The 17,074-nt window shown below is 38.6% G+C and overlaps 4 protein-coding genes across 4 annotated transcripts; 3 read left to right on the top strand and 1 right to left on the bottom strand.

The window, feature by feature from the left end:
- Positions 1–5: 5 nt before the first annotated feature.
- LOC110969052 (steroid 21-hydroxylase) lies at positions 6–4,990 on the top strand. Its single transcript, XM_022219075.2, has 12 exons — positions 6–135; positions 279–470; positions 583–672; positions 761–915; positions 1,046–1,141; positions 2,068–2,178; positions 2,269–2,355; positions 2,667–2,741; positions 2,944–3,057; positions 3,146–3,312; positions 4,540–4,643; positions 4,734–4,990. Exons 1-12 carry the CDS (start codon positions 6–8, stop codon positions 4,988–4,990), a joined length of 1,578 nt encoding a protein of 525 aa, XP_022074767.2.
- An 854-nt stretch (positions 4,991–5,844) lies between these two features.
- Positions 5,845–9,780, top strand: LOC110969060 (uncharacterized). Its single transcript, XM_022219094.2, has 8 exons — positions 5,845–5,938; positions 6,279–6,551; positions 8,267–8,554; positions 8,627–8,902; positions 8,972–9,223; positions 9,310–9,414; positions 9,518–9,543; positions 9,628–9,780. The coding sequence occupies exons 1-8, from the start codon at positions 5,863–5,865 to the stop codon at positions 9,778–9,780; spliced, it is 1,449 nt and encodes a 482-aa protein (XP_022074786.2). The 5' UTR covers positions 5,845–5,862.
- On the bottom strand, positions 9,705–14,331 carry LOC110969061 (uncharacterized). The gene is made up of 8 exons (XM_022219095.2): positions 13,635–14,331; positions 13,060–13,386; positions 12,717–12,983; positions 12,569–12,628; positions 12,301–12,471; positions 12,178–12,222; positions 12,037–12,099; positions 9,705–11,953 (listed from the first exon to the last, which is right to left on the bottom strand). Exons 1-8 carry the CDS (start codon positions 13,729–13,731, stop codon positions 11,943–11,945), a joined length of 1,041 nt encoding a protein of 346 aa, XP_022074787.2. The 5' UTR covers positions 13,732–14,331; the 3' UTR covers positions 9,705–11,942.
- Positions 14,332–14,428: 97 nt separating this feature from the next.
- LOC110969062 (allograft inflammatory factor 1-like) lies at positions 14,429–16,092 on the top strand. The gene is made up of 6 exons (XM_022219097.2): positions 14,429–14,573; positions 14,669–14,730; positions 14,894–14,960; positions 15,049–15,090; positions 15,248–15,413; positions 15,648–16,092. Exons 1-6 carry the CDS (start codon positions 14,555–14,557, stop codon positions 15,733–15,735), a joined length of 444 nt encoding a protein of 147 aa, XP_022074789.1. The 5' UTR covers positions 14,429–14,554; the 3' UTR covers positions 15,736–16,092.
- The last annotated feature ends 982 nt before the right edge of the window (positions 16,093–17,074 follow it).

The raw sequence follows: 17,074 nt of genomic DNA, 5'->3' as shown, positions 1-17,074 counted from the left end.
ACAAAATGGTGATCGAAGTATCAGTGGTCACTTTGGTAGCTGTGTTCCTTGTTGGCATCCTGGTCCTGCTGATTTGGATTTCTGGTCAGAGAGACTCACATGTATTGGAAAATGAGAGGGGAAGTAATTCTGCAGGTAAATATTTATTTTGTGTTTTAATATTAGGAACTACGGAAAGTTTTGTTGGCTTTATGGACATTTACTGTTATTCAAGTAATATTTGTCATTCGTAAACATTCTCTTTCTATCTTACCTTTGTCTTTTCTGACTCTGTCCAGGAGCAGAATCTAGACTCCTACAGTATTTCTATCAATTTCTTCCTCGTTCGTCACCTCACTCCCTCCCAGGCCCCACCAGCCTCTTTCTTGTAGGTAATATGATGGAGTTGATGCACGATCATCTACCAATTCACCTGACCAGTCTGGCACAACGCTATGGAAGCATTTACCGCCTTCAGTGTGGAAACACAAGTAATCACCTATTTGTGGATTTGATATAATGTTTTTTTACATCAACTGCTGATATGACAATGACACGTTTCATTGGTCACCATACTAAAACTTTGCACTGTGTTCTTTTCAGCCATGGTGGTGCTTAATAGTAGTGAAGTCATAAGAGAAGCATTGGTGAAGAAATGGTCTGATTTTGCTGGGAGACCAATTTCATACACAGGTAAAAACAACAAAAACTCAGGTTCTTTGTGTTTCTTTGGCATCCATACTCATAGTGTGTTCTTGCAACCTCTCCTTTCTCAAATCAGGTAATATTGTGTCTGGAGGGGGTCGCAACATCTCTTTGGGGGACTTCAATGAAGAGTGGAGGGCACATCGCCGCCTCGTCCACAGCGCTCTACAGCGCTGCTGCCAAAAATCTTTACATGATGTAATCGAGAGACAGGCAATGCATCTGCGAAAGGTACAGAAAAGCAAGGAACATGTTGTTCACAGGGAGATGAGAGAACAGCTTAGAACCAAAGACTCAAGCTAAATTTTGGGGTATTTCCGAAGTGATCCCATTGACAGATTAAGGTTTGTTCATTGTCTAGGTTTTGATGGACTATCGAGACAGTGCTGTGGATCTCTCAGAGGATTTCACAGTAGCAGCCAGTAATGTCATCACCACTTTGGCTTTTGGAAAAGAAGTGAGTATCTGTTCTCTGAGCACTAGAGAATGATGGAAAAAATCTACATCAGTGGACACTTGTGGTTGTGGCGGACCAGTGCAGTACAGAAAATCATTGTATTCCAAATGGTCATTTTTGTTGGTCACACACTCATCATCAATACTGCAATGTAGATGTATATGAGAACTCACAAACAGAATAGTCAGCTTGTTTATGTAACTTTCAACTGATTTAAAATCTGGAAAATTCTGGGTTTTGGGTGATTATAAAGCACAAACGATAACTGCACATACGATACTTGTATCAGAAGTGTCCTTATTTGGCTCAGGACATCAGCCTTGTTGAGACATCAGATTGTGTTCATCCAGTTTCTTTCTTTTGGCTGCGGGTTCTGGGTCAGTCTTAAATTATTCAACAGTTTATGACTGGTTTCCAGAGATTTTCAAAATCTAATCCCTGCAGTCTTTAAGAGTCTACACAGGAACTTCAGCTAAATCTGCAACTAACCCTATGCACACTTCAACTTATACCGTCTACACATTTTTTAGTGACAACCAAATCTTTGCATTGCTCCTAAATCAGTGTAAAAACATTCTAGTGGGTCAGACCTACTTGATTGTATTTGGTTAGATGGAAATGGCTGTGAGGTTAAAATGCTGTTTTTTGGGGACAGCAGCTTTAGGGAAATGGTTCTGCAAGCAAAAATAGAAGCTACTGGATGTTTCTCCAGTTTCTGAGTAAATGTGCAGCCTTTTAACAGGTTCCACCGTTGGTTGCATGGCATGTTGGTCGCCCCTGAATCAGTGCTTGGTTGATTGTTTATGTTGGAACTGGAGGTCACTGCCTGTGCTGGACATTTTAGAAGGTCATCATAATGCATAATGGATTTCATAATGTTGTATTTCGTTAGTGAACGGCAAAGTTCAATTCTTTGTGTTTTCTAGTATGACAAGGGTTCTTCAGAGCTGCAGCAGCTGCACAGCTGTCTGAATGAAATTGTTGCTCTGTGGGGCTCCTCTTGGATTTCTGCTCTGGACTCCTTCCCACTGTTAAGGGTCAGTAAATATTCAGCATCCTGACTGGTTAATAACTGCTAACATGCTTTGAATGGGAATTCACACTTGATGTCATTTGTTGTTTCAAAGAAATTACCCAATCCTGTGTTTGACCGTCTTCTGAAAGAGGTGTCCAGGAGAGATGAAATTATACGAGGACACCTTAACAACTACAAAGTTAGTATTCATAAATGGAAATAAATGGGAGATTTAATAATTGTTGATTTGGTTTTCGAAGACAGACCACAGAAAGATCTAATTATGCTAAAATAATCAAGTCACAGGTCGAACAAACAAGATTTAGTGAGACTTCATGAGTCAACAACATCCAACTGTCAAAATCATACAAATAAACCAGAGAAACACATTACAGACCCTCTTCTAATCATTTGTGTGCTTGTATTTATTCAGAATAGCTCATGAATCATAGCACAGTGATATCCTACAAGTTTCATTTCTGATCAGCTTCTGCTTTGTTATTTGTGCAGTCACAAGATCAAAAAAATGAGGACGCCATCACAGAATCTCTCCTCCAGGGCATTAAAAAACATGAACATGAAGGGGTACGTACACACAGGAAACAGCAGGAGGGACTGATGCTCACATTGTAAATTAGCAACCTCTAAATTTTGTCACACAATGCAATACAGTCTTTTTTTTAATATGATGTCTCAGTACTTTTGCAAAAATGTAATGCTTAATCAAATTGAATTTAAGACAACAACGGGATTCAATGTTTTTTATTAGATGTCTTCTTGTCTCCAGCTCCTCACAGATGTTCATGTTCACATGGCGACTGTGGACCTTATCATCGGGGGAACTGAAACCACTGCAGCCTGGCTGAACTGGACTGTGGCCTTCCTCATGCACAGACCAGAGGCACTGCAATTTTTATTTGCACAACACATCATTTACAAACCCTGAACTTTACCTCAGTGTGTCTCTTTTCTTTTATTTAAACCTTCAGGTGCAGACCAGAGTGTATGAGGAGCTGTGCACAGTACTAGAAGGACGATACCCCAAATACAGTGACAGACACAGACTTCCTGTTCTGTGCTCTCTGATCAGTGAGGTGCTCAGACTCAGACCAGTCGCTCCACTGGCGGTGCCACATAGAGCCATCAGAGACAGCAGGTCAGCTGAGCTACAAAAAACAGTGCAAAAGAGGGTTAGATCTGCAGAATGGGAAAATCATCTCCCCAGCACCTTTTGCACTCATGCAACCCCATATAACCACACTCTCACCTCTGTGCTTCACTGTTGGGACTATTCATTCACTGTGGTACTAATGGTCAGGTTTACACCAAACATGCTGGACTCCATCTGAGCCAAACTAATTTATCTCGGTCTCATCTGACCAAAGAATGCACTTCCACACTCCCAGTAATCTATAGGCTTCTGATCATGTCCTTTCATGGAGTTTTGCAGTTTTGTGCCAAACAACAAGCCTTGATTTTGTTTTTCTTGGACAGTATGCATAGAGGGTGATGTGATGCAATGTTCTTCACACTTTCTGATATACCAGAGAAGCTCTGATTTCTATTGACAAATCCCTGTGCCAAGCCCACAGAATTTTATCTTTTTTTTATTTTTATTTTTTTAACCTAGATTATGCAATTAGTGCGCTGTCTGTGGCGTCATTTTAAGAGGATGTCCACTGCAACTCTGACTAGTGATACTGTAGCTCCTTCTGTAACTCCTCATTAGTGCTGCTACTGTGTTCTGACAGATTTTTACCTGTAGAGGGCGATGTAATGCAATTTTCTTCACACTTTCTGATATGCTGTAGAAACCCTTATTTCTACTGACAACCCCTGTGCCAAGTCTACAGAATTTTGTGGGGTTTATTTTGACCTAGATTGTGCCATTAGTGCACTGTCTGTGGTGTCAAATTAGGAGAACATCCGTTGCAGCTCTGATTAGTGGTGCTATAGTTTGCTCAGATGTGTTCTTTAGTTCATCACCAATCTTCTAGTATCCTTTTCCATTGTTGTGGAGTCTCATGATCTGGATATTTCAGCTCCTCTGGCAGTTTTTCTTTCCATGTGGAGCCATGATGCAGGCTGGCAGATAGAAACTGCCCAACTGAGAAAGTTCACAGAACATTTTTATAACCGTTTTGAATCAATTAACACTGAAGCGATATTGCACAGGCGTGTTTTTATTTTTGCTGTGTGTAGATAGTATACATGAGTATATATGACCATCAGATGAAGCCGTACATTAACCTGAAACACAATATATTACATTTTTACACAAAATTGACTTCTTTGAATGGACATATTTGTTTTATTCTTCCTGATATTTTTTGAAGAATATTACTTAATAACACTGTTTAACTTTCCATATATGAATGTTTAGTATTGCAGGGTATTTCATCCCTAAGAATACAGTCATCATTCCTAATCTTTTTGGAGCTCACCACGATCCTGCAGTTTGGTCTGACCCATACAGCTTCAAACCAGGTAACGGCTCCAAGTGCTGGGTGAAGTGCATTCCTTTCACTTGGCTCAACAGATTTCAAATAAAGTAGCTACTCTCTCCTTCTCTTTCAGAGCGTTTTCTGGAGGGAGGAGGAGGCTCCACCCGGGCTCTGATCCCTTTCGGAGGGGGTGCTCGGCTCTGCCTGGGAGAATCTGTTGCCAAAATGGAGCTCTTTCTGTTCACCGCTTACTTGCTGAGAGATTTCCAGTTCGTCCCTGCTGAGAGCAGAGCCTCGCTGCCTGACCTGAGAGGAGTTGCAAGTGTTGTGCTCAAGATTAAGTCCTATAAAGTCGTAGCACGTCCGAGACCAAGAGATACAGTGGCTTGATTACATGTTGTGTATCAAATAATATAGAAAAGTATGAGATGTAAATGATAATAATTGCAGAACCTTGCATGCATACTTAGCTTCACTATCTTTCTGTTTGACGCATTGTGATTAAAACAATCAGACTCATTGTCTAAACCCATGCACTTGTTTCTTCTGTGGAAATGCAAAAGCAAAGTGACTTAGTCTTTGGTATAAAATGTGGAATTTGGCCTCGATGATGAATGAGATATTCATATGTTTTTCGAGTCATTTGCCATTTATATGGAGCTGCATGTAAATCAAAATCTGAATCAGCCTTTGTCTGGTGTGTCCAGCTTACTGTAACTGAAATCACCACTAATTTTACAAGGAGTGGAATATCTTTCACGTGGTGCAACAACACCACCCAGTGGGCAAATACTGTCAGTGAAAGAACTCCTCAACACTCTATTACAGCAGGTATATAGTGCAAATGTTTCACTTTTCTCTATTAATAATCCTCAAACGATAGATATCAGTGAATATAGAAGCTATTTTTACTGAAATAGCTGACAAACAGTATTAATTTTACATATAACAGATAGTACACATGAAGTATTCTTTTGCATAGTGGCCACAATTTTGCATACATACAACCTATGAATATAGGTTATTGTTTTTCTATCTCTTCACTCTGTATCCTGTTACAATCATTTGGTGTGAAAACTGCCATATTAATAAAGTGTGACTGGCAAGTATGGGTTTCTGTCGTGGGCAAGTATGGGTTTCTGTCGTGGGCTGGTCTTAATAAAAATGAGGTGCCTGGTGTCATTTCCTGAAAATAAGTTTTTTGGAAACTTCTGCTGTCAGGCGATTTAGCAGTCAGCAAGAGGACATTGTTTGAGAGAAGGATGAGTTGCCTTTCATTGTTAGGACTCATCTGTCTCATTTCTCTCACATGGGCAGCAGCTGGGCTTTATTCAAATGGTAATTATGAAAACACTCACCACATATAAAATACAATACACATAATGATGTCTGTTCAATATTTACTTTTTTAATCGGTTATGGTAGGTAACTGCTAGAATACACTTCTTTTTCTGCAATATTATTGCAACTGGATGCTAGCTTATATTAATGTAATCTAAAAAAAAACCCTGTAACATTAGTTATGGTGTGAAAAAATAAATAAATTTGGCATTAAATTGATGCAGGATTAAAATCCGCTCATGCCTGTACGAGTGCTAATTTTTCAGTTTTGTTATGAATATATCTTTGGAAAATCATACAAGAAAATGTTACTGATTTTTAAAATATTCTTCAACAGATTACTTGCTGATGGTTGCCTTACAAGGAGACAGTGTTGCTTTGCCATGTGGTATACCCTCCATTGCATCCTGCTCTTCAATTAACTGGAACAGTGGTGGAAGTTTTGCATCAGTTACTGAGGTGGTGAAGGCTGGAAGTGTGATCAGCCAGAGATATGGGCTGCTGAGGGACTGCTCTCTGGAGATTGCTCACCTGAAGCTCAACGATGCCCGACTTTATTCCTGTGATAATGGAACACACAATTCAAGTGTTTCACTTCAGTTTCTTGAAGGTATGTGGTCCTACATACTCCTTCAGACGATTTCTATCGGTTTTGTGTATGAATTATGGACAAAACTGAGTGATATTTTATTTTATTATTCCCAAACAAGATGTAAAACATGTCTAATCAGTATCTAATCAGTATCTAAGTGAGACACACCATGCATCAGCTGTTAAAATTCACTTTAATGTAAAATACTGCAGATAAATATGGTAAAAACTTTAACTGAAAGATATCACCGTCCGATTGCTCTAGTTCTTTACTTATTTTAAGACAATTACATTTTTTGTTGTAAGTTTAATAAAAATGTATAATACACATATATGGCATCATCTTGTTAAAAATGCACAAATTTGCATAAACTTCCAGGACAAAAGTCTAAAAATGGGATACAGTCGTCTTAGAAAATGTTATTTAAATTTGGTTTAAGATATTAGAAATATGAAAAGTGAATTTTAATAATCCATGAATTAGAAAACACTGTCAACGACCAGAAATAAGAACATTTTTACAATGCTTTTAATGTTCTTAAAAAGAAAAAAGCTTTATAAAATGTTTATTTATTTATTTGTGTTCTTTTTTTACTCTTTTTTACCCTCCTTAAAATCCCTTAAAATGAAGAATACACAATGCATACTGGAATAAATCTGAAAGTTTTGTGTACGTGAGTGCTACTGAAGTGAACATTTGTGGCTAGTATGAAAAAAAATGTATAGAATTCCACACGTTTTTGATGGAAACCACTAGTAATATGTTAACTAAAAATTACCATTGAAACCTCCCAAACTTACATTTGTCAGCATACACAATGATTCATTTTTGTAAATATATGTGACCAGATAATAAGTTTATCAGATGATATTTTTGTACCTTTATGTTTTTAGTAGAATAAATGTTTTAATCGATATTACCATGATGCACTGTTTCAGCTTAAAGGGGAACTTCGTTTTTTTTCAACCTGGGGTCTGTTTCCATATGTAATTTCATACATGTGAGTGACGGAGAAATGAATTTTCGACATAGCTCCAGTATTTAGCCAGGCAGGCAGCTTAGCAGCTCAGCTAGCAGCTCGGCTAGCGAAAAGTATGGGGCAGCTGGCCCCCCCACGTCAAAGTCCGCCCTAACGTGCTTTTGCCCCACACTGACCGGCTCGGATAGTCTCAACGAGTGTCCCACAACATACAAGAGATGAGAAGTGAGCGAAAACCTCCACATTACCTGGCGATCGCGAGATTTGCTTTCTAGCGTCCTGAGATTTGGATACAGACCACAACAAAGAGCGATCGCCAGGTAATGTGGAGGTTTTCGTTCACTTCTCATCTCTAGTATGTTGTGGGACACTCATTGAGACTATCTGAGCCGGTCAGTGTGGGGCAAAAGCACGTTAGGGCGGACTTTGACGCGGGGGGGCCAGCTGCCCCATACTTTTCGCTAGCTGAGCTGCTAGCTGAGCTGCTAAGCTGCCTGCCAGGCTAAATACTGGAGCTATGTCGAAAATTCATTTCTCCATCACTCACATGTATGAAATTACATATGGAAACAGACCCCAGGTTGAAAAAAACCGAAGTTCCCCTTTAACTAAAAAATAATGCAGACAGTGATCATATAGCAGTGCTGGGAGGGCTTGGTGGCTTGTTTTTTGCTTGCTCAGGAAATTTTTTGCAAATAATGTTGCGACACTTAATGGAAATGTCACAATAGTCTTGTTTGTTGTCATTCCCCAGTTACCGAAGGCCGAACTTCCGCAGAGGACACGATGGAGCTTCAGTGTTTCCTCAATATGTTTATAGGGTATGTGGCCTGCGACAACAGCACTGGGATACGTATCGAGTGGAGAAATGAGGATGGCACACCAATAAAAGGAAACAGGTTTACATATGAAAATCCATCTGCCTGCTTTTCTAAACTGTTCATGAAGAAAAAACTGACAGACCACCACAGGAAATGGAAATGCCAACTAAGTCAGAGTGGTGTGATCAAAGCCACCATCAGCTACACGACAGCAGTAAAAGGTGCTGAACTGCATTTACACTGAATGAAAGATTAACGTGTGCAAAGTGTAACCCATGCTCCCTTTCCCCCAGATGGTATCGAGGAAGTTTTCGCTGCAGTAGGTGAGTCAGTGTCACTCAAATGTAGCAACACTTCCTCTATTGGTTTGGGAGGCCGCACACAGTGGGTGATGTGTGAAAAGCAGCAGTCACATGACATCCCCCCTGATAACCTCCAAGCCAAAGTGAAAAAAGACTCATCGCTGGTTATCAGTGAAGTCAGTGATGCACATGCTGGAGACTACCTGTGTTCGGAGTCTACCGGTCAGCAGGGGGCGCTCAGCAGATACAGGCTGCACACCCTTGATGGTAAGTGTGAAAAAGCAGAAACACAACCTAAACTGGCAGATTATTAAAAATGATTCCCTGTCTTTACAGTTACTGCAGAGTCTGGAACAGGAGGAGATAATCTCACCTTGACTTGTGTGCTCACCTGCGCTACAGAATGCGAAAAAGACTTCAGTTTAAGCTTTTCTGGGGCTGTCCAAATAGGCTGGCAGAGCGGGTTAATGAATGTCAACAACACCTTTATAAAGAAGCTGTTTCTCTCAGATTGGTCACATGAAATAAGCTGCTCTGTGCATCGAGAGGGAGCTCTGATGGCATCCAAAAAGTGGCGCTCCGTTAGCCGTAAGTTTATTTTATTATTTCCTTTTATCTGATGAACTTACACATTTGTTTCTGGAGGGAAATTATAATAACTGTACGCTCAACAGCTCTGCAAACCCCTGCATGGATAGTCCTCCCTCTAGGCCTCCTGATGTGCGCAGCTGCTGCAGGACTCTACACGTACACGAAGAGGAAGCACAACACGGATGCAGGTAGTGAATCTGGTTATAAATCATGCTTTAAACCTGCAACTACTGTAAGATTTGATAGCCTATTGCCAGATCGACTGATGTTTTCCTTCCTCTCTGTGTGCAGTAAATGACCAGTCAAGTATCGAAATGGTAAGAGGAAACACTTTCAAAACAAAAGTGCCAAAAATAAGCTTTCCTTGATTCGTGTCCTAACGTCAGTATTCTCCTTCACAGACTCATGTTTATGAAGTCATCCAGGATGAGGAGCTACAACAGCAAAGACACTTTAAAAGAGAAGCAGCCACTACGACTGACAGTTTCTATGATTTATTACAGGCTGTAAACTACAGTGAAACAACATCAAGTGCTTTGCATTCGAGTTTATAAGTCATTTTAATCATCAGTGCGCTGAAAAAAAACACCATTTAAACACCAACATCTGAAAGAGCATTTTTCCTTGTAACTGACAGAAACAGAAATCAGAGTTTATGACTCGTTCGTCATGATTATGCATCACATTAAATGGAAAAAAAAATTAAAAAACAACAAAAAGTGTCTCAGTAAAGTGTTGGGCCACCATGTGTTGCTAAAGCAGACTTAAAGGCATTAGAGGAGATTTAATTTCCTACGACTTTGAACGTAGCATGCGCATGCGCACATACAACCTCTCCCTCACCCCCCTCTAACCTCCCCCCTCTTAACATTTACGAAGAAACGCCCCCCTCCAGAAACTTGCGTAGCACTCGTGAAGTTGTCTTTTACGGCTGGGTCCCCCTGGATCTTTATCTGCCATTATGTAAAAAAAGATGAGCAAAACAAGCCGCCAGCGAACTACGAAGCTATACCAAAGCAACACATACAGAAAACACGTAAGTCCAAGGCGTACGTAATCTACGTAACTCGGCCTGAGCCGGAAGATTTTTGATTGACAGGAAAGGGAGCAAACCAAACGCCTCGGTCCGAGCGCAATGATTGGCTGATGTTTTTCAGGTCCTGCCATGTCCACAGTTATTTTTTTAATTTTTAATTTTTTTTAGAAACCATACATACAAGTCCACTAAAGGTCAGTATATTCATTTTATGTGAATCAGACAAATTAAACAAAAAAAAAAACATCCTCCATAATGCCTTTAATGGAACTCTGGATTAAAGTGCAGATATCACAATTTAAATTGAAGATATCTGCAGGTAAATGCTTGATATCTGTAATGAGAAATCCCACACACGTTAATAATAAAAGTGATATAATTTGATCTTGGAGGAATATTATTGTGGCAATCTGAAATGTCCTTTAAACTCAGAAGGCCTAAATTATTAAATAACATTTTGACTTATCATATTTCCAGTTCAAGATATGTACAAAACTTCCAGACTTAGGACATCTAAAAAAGACAATGAAGGTTACAGATGCAATGCATAATCAAGTAGTTCTCAACTACTAAAATAATTGTCAATTATAATTTTTAGTCATTTTTAATAGAAAATGCTTCTTAAATTAGAATATTTTCTGGCTTCTTTACTCCTCTGTGACAATCAAATGAAAATCTTTACGTCGTGGACAAAACATGGCATTTGAAGAAGTCATCCTGGGTTTTATGAACCACTGCTTCATGTTTCTCACCGTGTCCTAACATTTTTTTTAGATCAAACAAGTAATCTGTTACTTGAGAGAATAATTTAAAAAGAAATCAACAATGAAAATAATTTCCATTTGCAGCCCAAATGTGGGTATTTTTACATTGCTTATTATGACTTAGTTATGATTTTATGGCTTTTTGTGCCAAGTGGATGCAGGTATTGATGGCTCACATCAGGACTGATCTGTTCCATCTTTGGATGAAAGTGATCGTTCAGAGCAACTTCATATTGATTAGCAGTGAGTCATTAAGTGGAACCCAACCATGCCAGAAAAATGCCCTCCACAGTATAACACAGTCACTGGAGCTCTTCACTCTAGAGGTCAAGGGTTCGAGATCTTCCTTTGATTTATATATACATTACTGTTCAAAAGTTTGGGGTCACTTACGAATGACCTTATTTTGGAAAGACAAGCATTTTTTCAATGAAGATAACATTAAGTTAATCAGAAATACAGTATAGAAATTATGAACATGGTAAACGACTATTCTAGCTGGAAATGGCAGATTTTTAATGGAATATCTCCATAGGGGTACAGAGGAGCATTTCCCGCAACCATCACTCCTGTGTTCTAATGCTACATTGTGTTAGCTAATCATGTTCAAAGGCTAATTGATGATTAGAAAACCCTTGGGAAATTATGTTGGTACATGAATAAAAGTGTGAGTTTTCACGGAAAACATAACATTTTCTGGGTGACCCCAAATTTTTGAACAGTAGTATATATGTATTTTTTGAAATATTACATTGTAAGCGCTTCTCCGTTTAACTGGAATGATACAGATGATTAGATATTTTGATCGAAACAAGATAATAAGCAAGAGGCTGCATATTACAGATTTATATATAATGCAAGAATTTTCTGGATTAGATGAAATGCATCTTCTTTTTCTTCGGCAGTCTGGAAATAACTAACGAAGGACTGCAATAAAGGAGACAAAAACAGCATTTAATAGGATAAGGATTAAAATATGATTCCATTAGGACACTTATGGTAATACTTACAAGTGTGCAAGTTTTCATCCTGGCAATGGTATAAACTGTTGCAGTGGATGCTTCTTGCAGGATCTGTGAGATTCAGAAATGAATTCTCAGGCATGTGTTGAACAGAGCAGGATGTGCTAAATATAGTAACGACGAACTCACCTTGTGAACCTGGGAGATCCACACACTCGTAGCCACTCATGGAGTCTGTAAGAGAACATGGTGCTGTAAACACACTTCTGTGTTAGTGTGTGATGCATGAAGGAGCTTAAAGACAGATCAAACCTGCAGTGTGGTCTCGATAATTGATACTCTGGTTCTTAGATCTGCGGTACATGAATAATCCAATCAGTGCTGCAATTATGACGATCCCCAAAACAACCGAGGTCACGAGTGCAATCAAAGCTCCACTGCTCTCCTCCATCCTGTTTGTCCATGCAACATTTCTGACTGTCACTACCAAGACAGACAGGAGACAGATTTAGGCAACCTAAACTCCACAATTAAATGGATATTACTGATGCAATACATAAATGATTCAAAACAAACAGACCTTGCTGAGCTGTTGTTTTAATAAGCGGAACTGTTGTAGCCTCAAAAACAACTCTCACTTCTGTAGAGAAATTTAAAAAAAAAAGCACATAAGAGTTCCATGATTTGTTGATAATGATGAAACCAAAAGTGGTAGTTTAAAATCTGACCTTGGACCAGCAGATTGATGACCAAGCAGCATTGAGTTTGCCCCAGTATGTGATTGCATCTGTACCAGCCGCTGTCACTAGTGGTCACAGACCGGCTAACCAGGGACGTGCCGTTGACTTGAAACCTTTTAGAGTCAATAGAAATGGGGTTGTTTCCTTTCAGCATCACCCAGGAGACATTTTGCTGCCCTGATGTGACGTTCACTGGACAGTTGAGTTGAACAGATGTGCCCGGTGCTGCAGTCACCGGTGGAAGGGCTTTACAGTCTGAAAGATCACGTGATGCATGAGAAGCGTTTGATTTGCAACAAAAACAGATAAACAAATGAATAAATATTCTTACCTTTCACTTTTAAAGATATGTTTTTGCTCAGAACGATGTCCCATCCCTCATAGATCTCACAATTGTACAGTCCTTCATCTGATTTTTGTAGCTTTGACAGATGAAGTCCCCTTTTTCCATTTTCATCAGCTTCCCATTTCATGCGTTTCGGGTTTTGGAGGTTCTGCGGCCACTGAAAAATGACCTCCATCCGCCTGGTGTTTGTGACATACTTTTTCCACTGGACTCTGTAGTTGCTGTTTGGATCCATCACGTTTGGATTTAAACAGGAGAGAACTACGTCGCCTCCCTGATGCCCAGACACAGTCTCAGTACCTGATGAGGCAGCTTTAAAAACATGAGAATTTATAGAAACACAATGTAAGAAAAACTGTCTGTTTTTCTTACATTGTGTAAGAGAATTGCACTTAATTCAGCGTCTATGGCACATAACAACTGATTTGCATTCCTTATCAGATTGTTAAAGTTCTAATCACAGAGCTACAACTGCAATATAGCGCATGCACATTTTGTCTACTGACTTCTGCAAAGTAAATACATTATGATTTCATCTGATAAAGAAATGATCTACTCACCTCTGCATTCTGATATTAAGAGAATTAATAGAAGAGGCCGAAAACAAAAACATGCCATTTTCTGTGAAATGCAGCGAGCAAACAGAGAACACATCATTCTTCTCTTGACATTTCGATTTTTCTTCACCTATTCTCAGTTCCTGAAGTTCCACACGAGTGTCAACTTGAAACTAACTGCAAAAGTCACATTTTGTGTTCACCTGATTATGTGACCAACAGTGACACTGTGGGGAGAGAAACAAACACTGCACCAGTTTGACCACAAAAGCACATCTGAGTTTTTTATTGAGCTCACATCTCGGTTTGGGTGAGTAAATAGGTCTCTCAGTGCATTTCCGGAATAATGAAAGTCTAATATGGTCTCACAAATGCACTATTTTTGCAGGCTAATGTGTGTTTAAAAGACAAACTTCTCCCTGCTGCCTCGACCTTCCTTCCTTTGCAGTTTAAATTTTAAATAGGGATCAAAATTTTTAGGGTCCGAGCAATAATTCTTAACAAAATGTCTCAAACAGATTGTCAAAACGGTTCCTGAACAATTTAGTCACTGACAACTCATCTAATATTGTTACTACTTTAAATTTAACTGTTGAAGATACATGTACTGTATGTTTTGTGTTTTTTTAAAATATGAATGATCCCAATTTGGACATTAGACGTTAGACATCCTGTATGAAAACTTCTCTTACTGAGCAGTGCAACATTGGCATTTTTCTGTCTGGTGAAATTCAGAAGAGTAAGTGTGATTTTTTTTTCTTTGCATCATCTCAGTTGACCTCAGTTTGCCGCAGCCTTAAATACAACAGAGGAAGCTACCCAGTGCTAAATGAAACTTTGCCGCTCAACTTCCTCTTGTGACTCCGTTTACAGAAACAGCGTCAAAACTTTCAGCGTCGGTCTCTCTTATTCTGCTCACAAAAATGGACGGCAGCGCTCAAGGTTAGTTGTTTTAAAACTCATTTAAAACAATGTATTCTGTGTCTTTTCTTTTGGTGTATAGTTTCTGTGAATGGGTTGCTGTTGTTGTCCCACAGGTGGTAAAGCTTTTGGTCTCCTAAAGTCTCATCAGGAGGAAAAACTGAACTCTATCAATGAGGTGAGCTGAGCTGATTATTGATATCTCACTGATATTCATCTGGTTATGATTAAAACAAGCTTTCTTCGTGGTGGGGATGCACATGAAAACACGATACCTGTGTTACACTGATAATAATATGTGAGATTTTTTGATTCTGATCATTTATTTGTCATATTCTCAGGCTTTTCTCACAGACCCCCAGTATGCAGAAGAGGAAGACCTGGCTTCAAAGCTTGAAATGTTTAAAAGTGAGTACTCAAGGGAAATGAACTATTTCATTATTCAATGTGCAGTCGCAAAGTATGGAATGTATAATTATATTTCTTTGTATTACAGACAAATACATGGAGTTTGATCTCAATGACAAAGGAGAAATAGGTAAAAATGCGACTCTCTTACAGTCAAAGTATTTTTAGTCACAGTGAGCAGCTTTTGTTTTCAGTTGAGACTCACTCATGATGAGATATCTTCACATTTCATATACAAATGCAATTTTTAAAACTGACTTCCTCTCTGTGAACATTTAATTTACCAGATATAATGGGATTAAAACGAATGCTGGAGAAACTTGGACTGGCCAAGACTCACCTAGAACTGAAAAAGATGATGTCAGAGGTGGTTGGGGGTGCATCGAAGGACACTATCAGCTACCATGACTTCCTGAATATGATGCTGGGGAAAAGAAATGCGATTCTAAAGCTGTGAGTATGACTTGCTCTGTAGGTGGAGACTCTGGTGCTAAATTTCTGAGAAGCCACTGGTGATGCTAAAGGATTGAAGCCTATGTTTAGCTCACCAAATTAGAAAAACCGTACTAAAAATAGCTTAAAGCCTTAAAAAGAAGTATCAAAGATCTCCAACTACTATGTCAACATTTGTCAAAAGTTCAAAAATGATGTCTCATAAAGTAGCTAATGGGATTTACTTCCTTTTAGGATCTTGATGTTTGAAGGGAAGGGAAAGGAGCAAGAGCAGAAAGAAGTTGGACCACCTCGTCGCAAAACCTTTTCAGATCTGCCCTGAAAAATCTCTCCATCCCAGTTGAAAATGTTGTTTTTCAGATCCAAAAATGCTTTGAAATTTGTGTCGGGAAAAAATCTAATTGTAAAATTTTTATTTATGAAGTAACTGGATCAATATAAAATGTGTGTCGCTTCAGTTTCTAACAGTCAAATAATATCAGACTTTCATGGGAATAGCTATGATCATGTGTAACAAAATATCCTAATACCGTAGAACATCATCGTGTTTTATATGTGTGCCAACATTCTACCACCTGAGAATCAACACATTTAAACACCAGGTACACAATGAAACAATAAGAGATCCTGTTATTAGAAGTTCGTTGGTAATTCATTAAAGGTAAAAGTGAAAGAATAATGTGTTGTGTTCCAGTTCTTGCTAAAACGGGGTTTTAAGTCAGTCCAAATTGCTGCACATCACTAGAAAACAATGCTATGCAAACTTTCAGGTAAACATCGTGTATAAAACAAATTGGATTAGAGAACAGAAAATGAAAAATGCATATGATACTTAGACAAGAGCGGAAGTGAAAACGACAAAAGGTTGTAAATGTGATATACTCAGTCCAAGGTCTCAGTAAAGAAATTCTTAAATGTTTTCATACATGTGTCGCTTTTTGCTGTCCAGTAAACTGGGTGATTTCGGTTCAGTTCTCTGATTTAAAAAAACAACAACAAAAAACTGACAACTTAAGGAGCAATGTATCAACTTCATTTTTGTGAATTCCAAAAATTTGCACCTAGAATAATGAAATTAATCAGATATTCAAGAGCACCATTAAGATTAACACTGTAACAGATAATATCTTTAAAGTTTGAACTAGTAGATGAAGTTCACAAAAGTGAGATCAGTCCTCACATTCAAGAACCAGATGTGAAATTGTGGTTTCAAAAGGTGCAATACATACTAGCGTCTATAAATTACTTAGCATAACAGTAGGCATGGGATATTTTATGTAAAATACTAACAAATATTCCTTTACCCTTGTTAAAATAAACATATTTCTGAAGTAAAAGACAACGGATGACGCAGAAGGCCAAAGCATTTACAATGAAAGCACAATGGAACATTTGAAGCATTTTGTTGTGGATACGAGAGGACAACAAAAGTACATTGCACATACATTTTTTATTAATCAAATATTCAGGCATGCCACTTGGATATTTAAAGAAAAGATAATGTGGTATGTTTAGAATAAGTACAAGAGATTTTTTTTCTTCAAAATGAGATACAGAGAAATACCAAAAATCTGGCAACAGAACAGGTTTGGGGGGATATTTTCTGCACGATTTGTGCTTCTATAGCCTTGTTTGAATACTAGAATGTATATTTATAAGGT

The sequence above is a fragment of the Acanthochromis polyacanthus genome, chromosome 12, assembly GCF_021347895.1.
Source record: "Acanthochromis polyacanthus isolate Apoly-LR-REF ecotype Palm Island chromosome 12, KAUST_Apoly_ChrSc, whole genome shotgun sequence".
In the NCBI taxonomy this organism is placed as follows: Eukaryota; Metazoa; Chordata; class Actinopteri; family Pomacentridae; genus Acanthochromis; species Acanthochromis polyacanthus.
This window is presented reverse-complemented; position numbering and strand designations above follow the sequence as displayed.